Source organism: Diorhabda sublineata, chromosome 9 (assembly GCF_026230105.1).
Source record: "Diorhabda sublineata isolate icDioSubl1.1 chromosome 9, icDioSubl1.1, whole genome shotgun sequence".
Taxonomy (NCBI): domain Eukaryota; kingdom Metazoa; phylum Arthropoda; class Insecta; order Coleoptera; family Chrysomelidae; genus Diorhabda; species Diorhabda sublineata.
Window position 1 is genome coordinate 15649425 of NC_079482.1, and position 17894 is coordinate 15667318.

The following is a 17894-nucleotide window of genomic DNA, read 5'->3' on the forward strand; positions in this document are numbered from 1 at the left end:
TCTTATTTGTAGAACTTATGCTACTCATATAAATGTTTTTCAGTTAAATGACATATTCGCCCTCCATTATAGCGAGTTATTTTGTGTAAGGTGTGTTTCCGTGCCACACTACTTAAGTAGTCTCCTTTTCCTCTTTTTGCGTTAATATTTCCAATAATTATGAAGTATTTCCTGTGACGTCCTCGTATACTTTAACCAGTTTTTTTATCGAATCCATCTTTATTTTCGTCTTTTGCTTTCTCTGTCAGTGGGTAGATATTAATTTTTGTTATCTCTGGTAAACTATTTTTTATTCTCATCTTTAATACTCTCTCACTCATACCTACATATTCTAGTACATTCCTTTACATCGTTCCGCTTATCAAAAAACCGGTACCGTTCTTTCCTTGCTCATCTTTCCCGTCATCAAATAGAGCATATTTTTTCCTTATTTCTGTGTCCTTTTCCCTTTCATGGTATTTTTAAGAGTACTACGCTTTTTTACATTCCAACATTTCTTTTGCAGTTTTCTCCAATATTCCAATTTGCAGCATTTTCCCGACATTCCCTGATGCCCATTCTAACTATATCCTTCAATTTGCTCCTGTTGTTCATACCCTTAGTCATTAACCATTTCATTGTCTGTCTTTCTGTCTGTTCTTTCCTTTCATTATTACTTTTTTGACTTTGTCTCCTTATTCTTCCCTCCATTTTCTGGGTTTCTTGTCCTCATTTTCTCCCGACTTTTTCTACATATATGCTCCTCAAATTTTGTTCTTCAGTATTAATTTGTTAAATTTGAAAGCTGTGTGTGTGTGGTTTTTCTTCCTATTTGCACTTTTTCTCAGTAATCTTCATCAATCCGTGGTAGGATTCAGGTTTTTAGTTTGTTCCATAATTTCTGTTTTCAGTTTTTATTCTCTATTTCAACTGTAACTTGTCTCCTTCTGTTTGTTTCAAATGCTCCTATTCTGTTGCATCATACCAAATCAGCTTCGAGACCTAATTCTATTTCTATTTTTCTCATCATCATTTGAACCTTATTTTCTATTTCTTGGTTCTCGGCTCTCATTTTCTTCATCTTATTGTCCTGCTACTATTTGATTACACTTTTCTGATTCTCTACTTTGAATTCTTATATAGTATATATATATATATATATATATATATATATATATATATATATATATATATATTCTTCCATGTTCCTAAAGCTTTCTTTATCTATAAGAATATTTCTCCAATGTTTTCCTTATCGTCCTTTTCTATCATTCATTTATAAATATAATGCACCTTAACGAGAGTCGCGTCCCGTTCAGATTTGTTAGGCACCAGTTGAGTACACCCTCCAACTCTTACCCATGCTGAGCGATTTCGTTTCGCTACGTTATTGTGTCTAATTTTTCCATTATATTTTATTTGGGTTCAAATGAAAGTGACTTCCGAAGAAGAATATGATAAACTCAAATTGCAATAAGTAGACCACTCAAAATCTTATATTAAAACCAATACTGTATCCAGGTTAGTAGAGTCGCTGATTTCTTATATGAAAGCTGAAACTAAGACAATCAAAGAATCAGAAAGAAAGAGAGTAGATGCGTTCGAAATGTGGAGCCGGAGGTTAATTATCCGAATTCCGTAGAAAACACGTAGGTTCAATAAGTGAAGACTGTTTTTCACTTGCGATAATATCGAAATTAAATCAACACATTATATGAAAAGAGGATGAGAATCAAAGTAGTTTGATAATTTCATTAAAAGGGAGTATGTAATTGAGGTGCGACATCTCATCCAACGGAACGTTTGTTACGATACAAGTTGTCAGTTGTCTTATCACAATTCATAGTAACAAGCGAATGGATCAGACAGAACGACAAATTCTGCTATCAACAATTAGCTACTTTTTTATTAACCCCTACTGATTCCTTTTATAATGCAATATTCTGATAATCTGATTTACTCGAGAAATCTATTTTCAGTCAAAACAAAACATTTCAGAAGATATATGACCGTAGTTTCATTCAAAAAATATTTTCTCGATGGATTTATAATTGGAATGGATTTGTTATTTAGGAGGGTTCTACATTGAATACAATGCAGTGAAATTCACCCATCATAAATAACTGATAACGTTATAACTCTACATAAGTGATGGAATAAATCGCTTTGATTTCAAAGGGAACACATTTTATTATAAACTTCCTCTACTCTTCATACTCGAATGATTTTTATTTTGAATGTTAAGAAGGGATAGAATTTGAGTTATCCTGTGTTTTGTTCAGAAATATCCCCGTTCATTTCCATGTAATGGAATAATCTAATTTCATATGCATCGCGGAGATTTCCAAGAATAAGTCATTAAGCAATTATTTGAAATGAGATGAATTATCTGAGGAGGATATAGAAATCGGCCGCAAAATTTCTGAAAAGCAGATGAAAATAAAAGCGATACGTACATAGAACTAACTCAGCACATACTGGAGGCACCAACCAATTTTAATGATAGAATAACCAGGATGGAATACAGCACCAAAGGAGTTATACTAAAAAGGCTTTCAAATAGCAGCAAATAGACTGAGAAACCTAGAGTGGAATACAAATGGACTATTACAGCATCTATAAGAGCTCCAAGTCATTCTAGAGATAGAAGAAATTGATACACTCCGACCACTTCCCTATTCTCCTCACGCTTAGTGACTCTATCGTTCAAAAACAAAATCCTCAATATTTAGTCAACAGACAAACAGATTGGTGGAACTTCCAAACTATATTAGAAGAACAAATCAATCTCTCAGTTAGTCGAAAACAAAGAAGAGCTAGACAAATATGTTGAAATACTAGTCAACTGTATCCAACAAGCTGCATGAGATAGTACCCCCAGCCTGATTGCAAGGACGAAAGGCAATAACTACCCAAACGGAATAAGAGAACTACTTAATACGTGAAATGCGTAAACTTTGACGCACATGGCATCAAACTAGAGCTCCAGAAGACAACACCAGATTGAATAATGCTACCCAACAATTAAAAAGGAAAATCTATAATATGAAAAACAAGACTATAAGTGAGAATTGACAAACGACAAGGCTACGGAATACTCACTATGGAAGGCGACCAAAAGATTGAAGAGACCAATCACCCAAAATCAAAAACCAAGATAGTAGCTGAGCTATAAACAATCAAGAAGAAGCAAATTGGTGTGCAAAAAATTTAACACACACTTTAACAGCTACCGAAAGAGAAGAACGACTTGAATATTAATACAAAATCAAGACAGTTTGAAAATAGCTTATACTACTCCTATGGATATATCCAGATTGATTAAAGTAAATATCAACAATATCAAAGTGAAGAAAGCTCCTAGCTTTGACTCATTCACAGGAGAAATACTAATACATTTACCAAAGAAAGCTATAATTAAATTAACGTACATTGTAAACGCAGCCTAGTAAACACCTACCTTGTAGAAAGTAGCTGAAGTCACAATGATTCCCAAACCAGAAACCCACCAAATGAAGTATCTTTATACAGACCAATATCACTATTACCAATGATATCAAAGCTATTCGAGAAAATTCTCCTAGAAAGATTAGGCTGAATACTTGAAAAGAGGAAAATAATAATTCGTATCAGTTTGTCTTCAGGGATAACCATTTCATCAGATATCAAGTACAGAGGATGTCATAGAAAAATCAAAATAAAAGAAAATAGTGTGCTCCTCTGTTTTCTTGGATATGGCTCAGGCATTTGACAAAGTATGGCATGAAGGGCTCAAATATAAACTGCCTACTCTTGCCTACCCAATATGCAAAACTGTTGGGTCTTATATAAAAGAACGAGCCTTCAGAATAAAGCAAGAAAATGAGTACTCAAACTTGAAGAAAATTAACGTGAGTTTTCCGTAGTGTTCTTGGACCGGTTCATTACCTCTTATACATTAGTGACATCCTTCAATTAGAAAATCACACTATCGCCACGTTTGCGGGCGACACAACTGTTTTGACCGTAGGTGATTCCCACTAAGAAGTAGCCAACCTTCAGGCATCAATTAATATGATAAATTATTGGATCAAAAAATGGAGGATAAAGTTTAAACAAGAAAAAATACGTACATGTAAATTTGACAATGAACAGGTATCATATGCTAATACAGCAAAATATCTAGATGCGAATTTACGCTGGAATCCTCACATGAAAAAGAAAAGAGAAGAACTAAATACAAAAAAATGTATTGGTTGGTGGGAAGAAAATCCACTCTGCAAATTCATAATGAACTACTTATATATAAACAAATCCTGAAAACGGTAAGGATCTACGGGATTCAACCATAGGCATGTGCCAGCGAAAGTAGCACCCAAATATCTAAAGATTCCAGAATAAAGTGCTAAGGAGCATAGTTGTTGCACTCTGATACTTCTGAACATCGAGACATTCTGGCACGTCAACAACTCAATAACACGAACCTAGAGAGAAGACTGAAGAGATAAAAGCCTTTTGAGTTAGTCATTCAAGTGCTTATTGTAAAAGCGGAGCAAAGTGCCGAATTTCACATATCAGTGTTAGTGTAGGGCCATAGGTGGGGAAACTGCGGCCTCGAGGCCGCATACGGCTTCCGCGAGGTTCTTGTGCGGCCCTTTGCCAGCTAGTATAAAATAGTAGAGTGTTTTTTCTTTTTTCTTATTCTTCTCTTTTTTCATTTAGAAGGAATATTGGGAATTAAAAAATTGTACAATTGTCAGGTAATTGAAAAATTATTTATTCGGATATTTCAGTATTCCAGAAATCAATTATGCTTTTTTCAAAGTATTGCCGAAAATTTGGTTTTATATCCAAATAAATAATTTTACACTTTACTGAAAATTCCACATTGTTTATGTAATTTACATATCTAAAAGAAACGAATAATGTTCTATGTAATATTTATTTGAAAATAAAGTAAAATTACAAAATTTACACAGAGCCATTCATTAGTCAGCTGATTGTCTTTGCAAACAAAATTTGAAGTAGCGCTAGCAGCGCCAACTACCTTGTCAAAGAAGTAAACAAAACTCGGTTTCAGATCTCCCATTTGAGTGTCACACATTGCTTTGGCTTCTCTGACACGCATCTCTCAACGCTTCCCTGTTGCGATCTTTAGCAAACTGTAGTTAACAGTGCGTGCTTATAACAGTTACACGGTTTTATTGTATTTCTAGAAAGTATACACTTTGTTGAAGATATTATTTGATATTCGTTTTTTTATCCATCATGTCAAATAACAAGAGAAGAAAATTAGGTGATGAAAATAGAACATTTCATGTAGAATAGGAGTTAGATTTTTTCTTTACTGCTGAGAAAGATAAAATAATGGGTTTGTTGTGCAATACAGTTTTGAGTACTTTAAAAAAAGCGAATGCAAATAAACATTATTTGACTCATAAAGAACATAAATATTTCGCTTCAGATGGAGAATCACGAAAAGCTGCACTTTAAAAGTTGAAAAATGAGAAGCATCATCAGCAGGCATCTTTTAGTGCCTTTTTAAATCAAAATTCCGCTGTAGTTACTGTTACGTATAAAATAGCACATTTACTTGGAAAAAGGGGTAAACCATTTAGTGACATTGCTGAAGCAGTGAGTATGTTAGATCCAAGAAATGTCGCCAAATACAAACAATTACCTCTTTCCAGAAGAACTGTAACAGATCGACAGCACGAATTAGCGCAAAATGTAATAGAGCAACTTCATACAATTATACAAAATGAAGATGTTTATTTTTCAATTGCTTCAGATGAAAGCACTGATAAAACAGATTCGGCACAAGTTTTATATTTTATTCGTGCTATAACTAAAGATTTTCAAAGTTACGAACAACTACTTGCGTTGGGTACACTAACTGGAAGAACTCGCGGAGCTGATATTTTCGAAAACTTTAAAGAAATATGTAATAAATTACAATTGAATGTCAGTAATTTAGTTAGTGTCTGCACCGATGGCGCACCTTCCATGAGAGGCAAAAAAGAAGGATTCGTTGCTTTGTTAAAAAAGGAAAACTCAAACTTGAAAAAATTGATATCATTTCACTGCATTTTGCATCAGCAAAATCTTTGCGCAAAATCTACCATTTTGCGAGACACTCTGGATAAAACCATTGCCATTGTCAACTATTTTCGCGTGAATGCAATGCGTCATCGTGAATTTCGGCAGATGCTCTCTTTAGATGAGGAAACGTATAGTGTTGACCTACCATATTACTGCAAGGTTTGCTGGGTTTCAACAGGTCAAATTTTGATAAAAGTTTTGTCTTTACGACGACAAATTTTAAACTTTTGTCAAGAACAAGGAAAACAATGTGATCTATCAGATGAAGTATTTCTCAGAAACCTTGCATTTTTGTCTCATATGATGATAAAATAAAACAATTTAAATATTTGCCTGCAAGGTGAAACGAGGTATATTTATGAAATGTGGCAAAAGATCCAAGCGTTTAGAAAAAATTTATCATTTTTCAAAACATTGCTATGTCGATCGGAAATATCTGCACAACACTTCCCGGCGCTAGCTAAAATGTTAAATGAGCAGAACTGTGAAAATAAAGAGTATACTAATATATTTTCTGATTTTGATGAGCACGCTCCTGCTATGGAACTGGCATTTGAACCACATTTAATAGATATATCCAAGGCACCTGCAGAACTACAAATGGAGTTATTTGATTTAGGGGAAGATAGTATCATCAAATCCCTTTTTAACGCTAAAAAGGATCCAATAGAAATCTGGAAAAATGCTGTTGGATATCCATGCCTTCGAGAATATGCTCGCCGTTATTTTCCTGCTTCGGAAGTACCTACTGTTGCGAGACAACATTTTCTCTCATGTCAAAAATAAAAACAAATTTGAGAACGCAAATTACAGATGCACATTTAGAGGATCAATTAAAGCTGTGTGTTACGAAGCTTGTTTCAAATATACAATTACTGTCAAACAAAAAACAAAACCAAATAAGTCACTAACTTAGTGAATAAAAAAATATTTTTTATTGTATTTTTTCATAATATTTTCATATTATTTTATATGTATATTATATTTAAAATTTTGTAGTATTATATTTTATTTTTTCTATATAATACATATAATGCAATAAATTGTTAAATCTATAGAAAAATTATAATAATTTCACAAAAGTCACTTTCTTAGGTTAATCACCTTGTGCGGCCTCTCTTATTGCTGCCTAATTTAAATGTAGCCTCTAATGGTAAAAAGGTTCCCCACCTCTGGTGTAGGCAATAATAATTGAAGCAGATTGTATTGAGTAAAACTCTCACTTATCAGACCTATTTTGGATAGGAGAAAATTGTTCATTGTTTGGGATAATGATAGAGAGATCTTCCTGGTTTTCTTAAAAAAGATGCTTGGAGACAGAAGTAACTGAACTGTTATTTGCTTTATGGTCGATAACAGTCGATTATACGTCAATCAGCTCACAATATTTTAACATAACGAATAATTTTGAATTGTTTTTTCATCATTTATGTGAATAAATGAAAAGAAATAAGATTTGCATATCGATTTCAAAAGAATGATGTACAACTAAGCGAGGCACTTATAATCTATTCTGCTCGCCATAATTCCAAAAGTTTTCGCAAGTATTTTTTGAATCTGGGCGATTTCGAAAAAAATATAACATGTAAGGCAGCACTAAAGTTTCTTTTGCCACTCGTCTGGTTAGTTGTCGTGGCTAGAAACCTCAGCATCTGATCTTCAGCTTCACGACAAAAAGTAAGACTCCGGTGACTTGATCCATGAATAACTATTACTAACTAATAACTACATCATCGCCATAAACTACAAGAGAAACCTAATACTGTGCGAACTTCACGGTTGACGAGATTACTATTGCCAAGAAAACAAACGAAGTAGTTCTATCATACAACAAATATCGGCAAACATTGTGACATGAAACATAATGGCGACTGAGTAAGAAAATGGAAGAAAATTTGAGATCCGATAAGATTGAAAATGTTTCTGTTTATCGTGAACTACTATTTAGTGAAAACACTAAACATTACCTATCAAAATCAATAGCCCCATTTGAAAGATGAAATTTCATAATCTTCCATTATGCAATTACGAGAATTTTGTTTCTTTGTGAATAATACTTTTGAACAAATTTTTTCATTTTGTTTGGAATTCACATCATGTGATTAGACCTTATGACATTGAAGCTTTATAATTTCATTGCATATTTTCTTTGATTCCACCTATTCAACTTGTGAGAATTACAAAACAATAATTTATTATCATGTATTTGTTGTTTCAGGTTTATTTAGTGGGTCACGTTCCACCAGGATTGAATGAACGACAACGTGGTAGCACTGCTTCTAAACACTTCGCATATTTGGACTACCATAATAAGAGGTATTTGGATATCGTCAGAAAATATGCTGGTATTATTGCTGGTCAGTTTTTCGGACATCTGCATTCAGATACCTTCAAAGTTATTTACAGCACGAATGGTAAGCTCCCATAATATATTTCTGTTATTACATTCGTAGGAAAGACATATTTCAGTATATTAGGGGTATAGTACATATTATATTTTAAAAATGATTATGGGAAAGACAGAAATAATGTCTATATGAATTCCGATGAAAATTTATAACAAAAGTTTGGTGAAAGTTTCAGTTATTCATTATTATGATATGAGCGGATATGTCTTTGTAATATTTATTGACCTATTTACATTATGTTGTGACTTGTTTTTATAGAGACAATTTCTAAGAAGGACTTCTTGTTTGTTTACGGCAAACTAAAGATTTCCTGTAATTGGAAAAAAAAATCTCCAAAATTCGGAAGAATCAGTACATAATTTTATGATGAACATATCGCGATAGTGAAGAGTGCGACAAAAAAGATTTTCTTATTTATTCAGTAAGAACATCAACATTTATATTTTGAAGATAAACAAGTTTTGTTTACTAAATCTGATTGAGTCGGAGGATCAGCAATTCAGCCATTGTGCCACGGCCATATGAAGGACAAATCAGAGGTTGGAGATCCTATTATAGAGACCTACTTGCTTTCTATATGTTTTTCTTTCCACTATGTCTCCTGAAAAATCCTTAGGGCAACGCAGTTATACAATACATGGGGTTTCCTCTTCTTCCTCTTCAATTGGGCATAAAGAAGTTCGATATCAATTTGAGATAATATACCAACCTTATACAAGTGGTTATTAATCAAATCGATAACCAGCCTAAGTTGATCTCTTTAGCGTTATCCCCCCAATTACCTTGGATCGCCTACGGAAGAGGAGTTTTGATATGTCGCATATTTGTGATTTCCATCAACCCTTTCCAAAAACTATCTCCAGCTCTTCTGTTCATTGGAATTTAAATTAAATCATCGGAAACGAGAATTGGGGAAGCCGGTAGCATATTCGTAACAGAATTGTTCGTTAACTCATCTGCACTATCATATTACCGGACATTGGAATGTCAAGGAATCCTCACAAGTTTCACATATAATTATTTTCTGAAACTACACTAAACTTGAGAGCTTGTCGGCTTTCACTTCAGATATAGGTGTGCTTACTTTGGTTCTATTGGCCATTTGGTTAGAAAGCAATTAATAATGCACCTATCTTTTTTTGGATGATAGAAGCCAAGGAGCGAGCTTAAGAGTATTTTCCATATTTAGCATTTCTTTAAAAAAATCTGATCCTGTTTTCCATTGTTATGTTTTTAAATTATATTTTCATTTCCTCTGAATGCCAAATGGCTTCTTTTTGCTTTACACCTCATTGCAGCTACAAATTAATGTACCAATTTTGAGTCAACACTCAAAACTCAATTTGAATTTCTTCTGTGCTAATTAATTCCAAGAAAAGAAAAATGTTGACTATTGTTCAATCCCTGGTGTACAAGAATCGATTCAATTTTTGCTTACGATTACGAAACGGCGCAAAAACTTCTGGTGGTTTCAGTAAAGCTGTCACCAGATTGTTTTTGAGGTCGATTATAGGACATCCTGGAGAAAGCTACTCCAAACACAAGTAATCATTTGAAATGGAAATCACTGAGTCATAGTAGATGCTTATGGTTTCCACAAACCCTGATACTTCTAATCTGGAACGCACTGCATTTTACGCACTTACGGCCACAACAAATTTTAAAATATCACTTTTTGATTATGGAAATTGGTGATCTGATATCCCTATAGTATTTATCAAGATTAGTCCAATTTTATCACGAGGTTCTTTGCTACATAAATTAGCTGATGACGCTATTTAAGATTGACAGGAGTAATTTTAGTCATAAGGCGAGAAATTCAAGTCGTGGACTAATTGACCTACCCTTATTTCAGTTATTTTGGCTAACGATAAAAGCTTTGATGTAGTTTAAATATGTTTCAAGTTGGAATTTTTGGAACCGTGATATTCATACTGAACACACCGTTCACAGTACCACTACAACATTAGTAACAAATACAGTCAACAAAACAAAATAATGTCAATAACGTATTCCTTATAGCTACGTTTTAAATATATTATGCTAGGAACCATGAGATTTGGATTAATATGTCATAATTGTTACAAACAAGCTCGGACGGCCTTGCTACAAATTCGCACGGCACCTTCAATCTGTTTGTTATAAATAGCGGACGCGCCTTTAATGAACATTTTATTATGAAACGGGGTTTATTACAGTATTTCTTTCAAATCATTTTTAGGAAAAAATATTTATTCATTTCTTGTGTTTCTTTTTGTTCTAGAACTTTGTAAAATTCTATTTGTGGTATATAAATAGTCGTAGTGGAAAGAACGAATTAGTAAATGTAATCGCAGAAATCATTTAAGTGATATTATTATGAGTTGACTGTATTTTATAGTGTATAAATAAATTCAGAACGTAAAAGACAGTGTTTATTAATTCATTCCCCGAATGAAAAGAGTGTATAAAATACGAAAAACGTTACAGAAACAACAATTGGTTTACCTAATAATAGTTTTCCTAATAGCTTCAGCATCATTTATTATTTTACAACTTCAAATACTTGCTTTTCTCTTTTATTCGATATTTTGGCAACAAAAATTTTTCTAATTATAGTTTTGTCAGTCTTCAAGAAAAAACTTTATGAATCATGTGAAAAAAATTATTCGTTTTCTTTTAAGCTCAAGCAAGATAATTACAAGTTGATGGAAGGGTTTGCATGTACGGTGAAGGATTATTATCAACATCTCACAGTCTTGGAATAAACTGAAAATGAATTTTCACGCACTATGTATAATCATTTTCACCGGCTGTTCGATTCACAGTAAGGTATCGTATTGAAAAAACACTCGAAGTGATATTGTGTATACGCAGTAGGTTTCTGTTTACTTATCATGATTAATTTCCTCTGTACATGAACATAAGTACGTGTTTCAACCTCAAATATACATGAGAAACTAACAATTGTTTATGATTCAAATACAGCAAAAAATCATTGAATTTATATAATATGGATACAGATGAAAACTATGAAAAATTCCAATTTCGAGGTTGAAATTTGAGGTTGAATTAAATATTTTTAATAGAGAATTCCACCTGCTAGATTTGATTCGACTCTTCATAACTTTTGCTTTAGAATGAAAATGTACATATTCGTCATAACTTTATAAAGGGAAACAATCTTTAACTTACTCAGATAAAAAACCTCAACGAAAATGTATTCAGGAATCTGTTCGTGTCGTGTATTCTTTTTATTTATTATTCTATAAGGAACAAAGGTGACCCCGAAAGGGATACAGTGTTATTTTCTTATCCTGCACATATTGGAAAGAAGTTCTTTACATTTCAAAACATCAAAGGGAAAATGTTTCATCTTCACTTCTTTTTATAAGCTTCTGGGGGGATTTTCGTATTATCTTGAAATAAGACAGTAGCATGTCATAGTGGCACTATTGAAAACTTCATATGAAACATATCAATAATAGAAATAATAAGAAATAGGTTATAGTTTATAGTTCATACAGATGCATGTTATCCCTAAAGGTTTGATTTCAAAATTGTATCACATGTCTACCACTTACAATAAATAATTTTAATATAAGTTAAAAAAAGTAATAAAATGGCAAGTAGAACTATTTTTTTCTTTTACTATAAAAGATCTCAGTTTCATAGCTGTATATCGAATTTTTGAATTGATAAATTTTAACATTTAATGATAGAAGGTGATTGAGTTGATCAGAGTAACTCTCTAAAATTCAACCTAACCATTCAGAAAATACTCTCATTACCAAATCAAATTGTTCTTGATACTAAATAGTGTTGCCCTTAGGTCCCCTCTATTTAAAAATTAGTTCTTAAGATAAGTGAAATATTGACATCCCGACCTATATCAATATAACTGTTTAAAAAACTATTGTTCAATTAGAAGAAGCCTAGAATCAAGACTGCGCAACAAAAAGATATAAAAGCAATATAAAATTAAGGAAAAAATAGATTTCACTTATTCTTGCTGTTCGTTAATTTCAGTCTTCAGTCATACCAGTCATTGAGAATTAATGCGTGAAGTTTGCTTTGGTCAAGTATGTACTTCAACTTAAGTTAAAGAAGTAGTTGTTCGAACTGAGCCTGACCGGGTCTATAAATGTAGACACGTATACAATATTTTATCGATATTTAATCGGATAGAGAATAAATTGTGAACGGATAGTCCTAAATATGCACGTGGATTTGCCAACTCGAATTACTAAAACAATTTCCTCAATTCTCCATTACATAGTTTCCGACTTCACCAAATTCCATTCCAGGATTGATCTTCCTGAAGATATTGACGCCCTTGTGAAACTGGTTATCACAAAATCATGGTCTACGAAAGGAATGCGTACTTTATCCAATAATATTAGATCACTTTTGTACATTGAAAAATTCACAGACAATCCTCACATTCTCAAATATATTATAACAAAACGCTTTCATCAAACACTATTGATTTCGTCCCAGAAACTTAACAATTATTTCGTGAAAGTTGGTAACATTATTGGCTCTAGAATATTTTCAAATCATGATGATCTCTCCCTTCTCGTTCCTTCTAAAAGAATTACTAACAATCTCTTCCTTAGGCCTGTAGATAAATTTGAGCTATTGTAAACTCAGCGTTCAAAACAAGACTGCCAGCAGGATTTATGGGTTATAGGTTAATTTATTTTTAAATTCGTCAGAAACGATCATCAACGTTTTATGTTCTCTAATCAACGATTCTTTGAAAAGGTACTTTTTCGTAATTTTCTACACTCAGTTATAATTGTTCCTCTGCACAAGGGTGGCGATGAAAAATAACACTTTTAACTATCGTCCTATTGCATTATTACCAATTTTATAGGGCTTTCTTGTGATTTCGCTAAAGCCATTGGTTGTGTTGATCATGAAATTCTGAATAACAAACTAGAGTATTATAGCATCCGAGGTGTTCCCCTAATAGTTTGTATTTTACCTTGAATGTCTAAAGCAACTGGTAAGAGCTGAAGGTAAAGTTTGGAGTAATTTGCCAGTTGGCAATGGTGTAACTCAGGTTTCTGTTTTGGGTCCAATTCTTTTTTGATTCCTAAATAACGTCACAGACTCACGAATTAACTGTAAATTTATTTCATTTTCGGTTGACACCAGTGTATACTCCAGATCTCATTACTATTAAGTCCTGGTCTCACATAAAAACTAAAAAAACTTTGTTTTTATCTTATAAATGAGATTCACATTCTCTAAAACCAAGCAATGACTTAATATGATGTTCAAATTCGATCAATTTTTATGATCTACATACTGAAAGTGCCCTTCAATGGTCTGTACATCTAGCAACTTTGGTGATAAATTTGTCCTCTGGTTGTTTTGCAATCAAATCTGTGTCTAGACAGCTCGATTCTTATACTGATACAACTTACTTCTCGTTGTTCGAATCACATCTTCGCTACGATTTGCTTTTCTGGGGGCTTGTAGTTTGCACCTCTTCGAATATATCTTCAAATCACAAAAAAGCGAGAGAGTGGAGAAACGCATTGCTAATTCTATTTTGAAAATCATCATTTTAGAATCTATTTGTTTGGTTCGCAAACGCTTAACTGAGAGACCCTTTCATAGTTACCTTATTGGAAGAAAAATTTGGACATTTACCTAACAATACCCACCTCCGATCTAGTAAAAAATTCTATCGTCCTCAGTGTTAAGGAATTATTCAATCAGCTACTTTTAGAATTAAAATTGGCAAATACAATTAATAAGCTCCGAAGATTGACAAAGGCATTGGAAGGCCATCTTATTCTGAAGAAGGATTCTACAATTTGCCATATAGTGGCATACTTCAATATATTTCTATATGCACTGGGACAGCACCAGGACAGCAAGCATCCCCTCCAGAGTAATTAGGTCAAGCGACATAAAAGCGGATAAAGAACTTTTCTGAAACAAATTGACATTATTTATCAAATTTCTGATACTGTGTGTAGATTTTGGTTTAAAACAGAAAATCATTAAAGTGACTTCAGTGAGTATGCTTTTTGAAAAGCTTTTGTACAATAGACTGCTCGCAACACCATTTTCTATTATCCAGATCGAGATATTAATATAACCATATAAATACATTTCCATTGTTGTATAAAATTTTTGTTCTCACAGCTTCTAAATGACTTTCAAACATAATGTTAACGATATGCAATTATTTGAAGATCAATGACAATATTTTTCTTTTCATAGACTATTTCATGGTACTGGAAAAAAATACAACGTATTGAACATTAACGATCAAAATAGTGAATTCCCACAGGCAAACGAATTTTAAGTCAAACTTCTCTCCACTACCATTGATAACTATCAAAGTTACGCTTGGCATGAAAAAATATTTTTGCCTCATATCCTCATATCCAAAACATCAAGAATAGTTTTGACGTTAACTTCCGAATTCTAGAGTCTTCATAATTACAAGATACCCTGTATATATAATAACTCACATATGCTTTCGTTTCAGGTAAACCTATATCTTGGGCGATGGTTGCACCATCTGTTACACCGAAGAGAACCATTGACGGCCCCAATAATCCAGGATTACGTCTCTATAAATTCGACAAAGACACCGGACAGGTAATTAGCAAGAGCTTTGTTTGATAAATCAATAACACTTACTTGATTTCTTTCTCCAATGCCATTAGGTACTTTCACGAGGGTCGCTATAAAACCAATTTATGAAGACAGAACTACAAGGAAAAAAAGTTTATTGTCGACCTTATTTCACTGAAAGTCCCCGATCCCAATTTAATGTCTATAATTTTTTTCAAACATAAAACTTCGGCAGGGAAGAACATATGTACGGGGTAAAGTGTAAAGTTGTTCCCACATTAGTTATGATAATATAAGACGTCGAGAATATTGATTAGATAATGTGAAAATAATGCGACTTGGTGGAATCATCGATAATTTGGATAAAATTATTCGTGGATGAAAAAAGATAACTTGGAACTAGAACTGTGATTTTTTTTCATTAATATCATTTGATTTGTTTGACATCATACATATCAATTGATATTAAAGAAAGGCGTATTACAAGCAAAAAAAGTTCATTTGAAATGCATATAACATTAAAATTTTTGGCGTAAACCATGGTATGATTGGTAGTGAATGATTTAAAATTAGATTTAGATAATAGACTCTGATGATGACCTTTGAAACCATTTGTAAACATGAAATCGGAAATTTGAAGGAAAGTTGGTCATATAGGTCATATTACTTCTAAATGTTTTGCTTTAAAATCTGTTATTGAGTCAAGTTAAAATTCATTGACATGGATACTTATCTAAAATGTGATGAAAAAGGAATTTCTCAAAAAATGTTGTGATGTGTATAAATATATAGTAAATATAAATAATAGCTTATACGAGGACCGTTTTTTTTCAACCTCCTATAGGCTATAAATAAAAGTCAAGTTCAAATAAAACAATAATATTATTACCAAAAGATTGGTACTCTGACGGTTTGAGACATTTGCCATATCTGTGGACAAGATTTTCAATACTCTCTTTAAAAAAAGTTGCCACTAATGAATTCAAGTAAAGTACAAAACATTCTACCTGCCAAAAGATGAAATCAAAACTCAGCAGTTCTTACCTTTGCGAGTGTGGTTTTTCTGCTGTTGCAGTGATTAAATTCTAGTATAGAGCAAAGATTAACATTAAAGAAAAATTCGGGTTGCTCTATCAAAATTTACTCCTAGGTATAAAATAAAAACAAGCACATCCCTTCCATTGAAACAAAAAATTATGGACTCTGATGATTTCTGTATAATCTTTCTCAAGTTGGCACTTTATTTATGTTCAGTTGTTTTAGATTTTTTTAGAAAATTTGTTCTGTTTTTCTAATGCTTATTTCAAATTTAATTTTTGTCAGTAAATCGTGTATTATTACATCGCTTGTAAATTGTTAAAGTTAATTGTTATTTCTTGACCTCAGTAAGATCAAGGTAAACTTGATAAATTCGATAAACTGTCAGCAACTGACCAATATGTGAGAAATGTTAGAAATCTTGAATTGTGTAATGTTAAAAGTAGCAAAAATCTTTTTTAATATGTTTGCTATGTAATAATATATTAACAATTAACTATGAGAGAAATTGAAAATGTAATGTAATGCAATACAAAATGGGTAAATTACACAAGGTGCGCTGCCATGCCATGTTTGTACTGAAAGGCAGCCATGAGTTAAGAAAGAAAGTTTGGGTATCTCTGACCTAACTTATCAAACTCCTCCAAACGTTTTTCTATGAGCGTCCATACCTCGGCGCTGTCTAAAAGCACAGGCCAGACTTAAAATCGTGCCATCCTGTAGATGAAATTCATAATCATTGTTGCAAAAATTTTTTTGAGTTTCATGAAAGTGGCTGTCGCTTTGGCTACTCAACGTTAGGATCCCATTTATTATTCACTACGGATCCCAAGTACGTTCTCCGCTTTATTTATTTGTACAGTATTAAGAGTGATACCTTTTTTCGGTACATTCTGCTGTAGTCTTTTTTGTTTTAAGCTTCAGTCAGTAATTTGGCAAATTTTAACAAGTCGGTCTACGAGTTTCTGTAGTTCTTCAAACAAGTTGGCTATTCAAAAAAGTATCATCAGCGCGGCATGTTGTATATTGTATATGAGACATCTTGAGCGTTCTTTATAATTTGAGTGGTTCTAATTCATTATTCGAGATTTTTATACACTGTTATAAATATTTTCCAAAATGGTTTTGCCATGTAGATTATAAATGTTATAATTCTAGCGACACGGTATTTTGTTATATTATGCTTCTTCGGAAAGCTCGATCTCATTAAATGATGTCAGTTCCATGAATATTATTGAATTGGAGACATAACTGTTCTTAATTTATCAATATGAGTATATAGGTAACCAAGAAAGGAAGATCCTATAATGTAGTTCCTATAAAATAACCAAAACAATATTTTTTTTTTCATTAAGTACACTCATCTTGCTCTGGTGTATAGCATATTACCCTGTATCAACTTCTAAGGTATCTCACAGAATTCGAGCCGACGATCGTCGTCATACTCATTCAATGTTTGTATAAAAACTTCATGTAGATGAAATCTGTGAGATTTTGAAATTCGATGAACTTTATTTTAGGAGACATCAGAAGCCTTAGCTGAGAGTTTTCATTGGTAACCAGTCACTATCCTCGCGCTTTTCAGGCTCGCTAAGGGTTAATAGAAGGTTAATTTTTATTAAATCAGCTCTTAATAGACTCCTACTCATACTTCTATCCACTCACACTTACTGTCTCATTCTTATGTCGTCATGCATTGTGTCTTTCAATTAAGGATTACAATGAAATTTCGTTCAATAGCTAAATTTGATATTGTATCCATTATTTATGTGATGTAAATTTCATTTGAACATTTACGGATTCCTT

The 17894-nt window shown here is 32.7% G+C and overlaps 1 protein-coding gene across 1 annotated transcript in view; it reads left to right on the forward strand.

Moving 5' to 3' along the window:
• The window catches only part of LOC130448904 (acid sphingomyelinase-like phosphodiesterase 3a), a 330919-nt gene that overhangs the window by 268888 nt on the left and 44137 nt on the right, over positions 1-17894 (forward strand). The window contains exons 6-7 of the mRNA XM_056786494.1: positions 8279-8474; positions 14962-15074. Of these exons, the coding sequence (XP_056642472.1) occupies positions 8279-8474; positions 14962-15074 (309 nt within the window). The remainder of the gene's footprint in view (positions 1-8278; positions 8475-14961; positions 15075-17894) is intronic.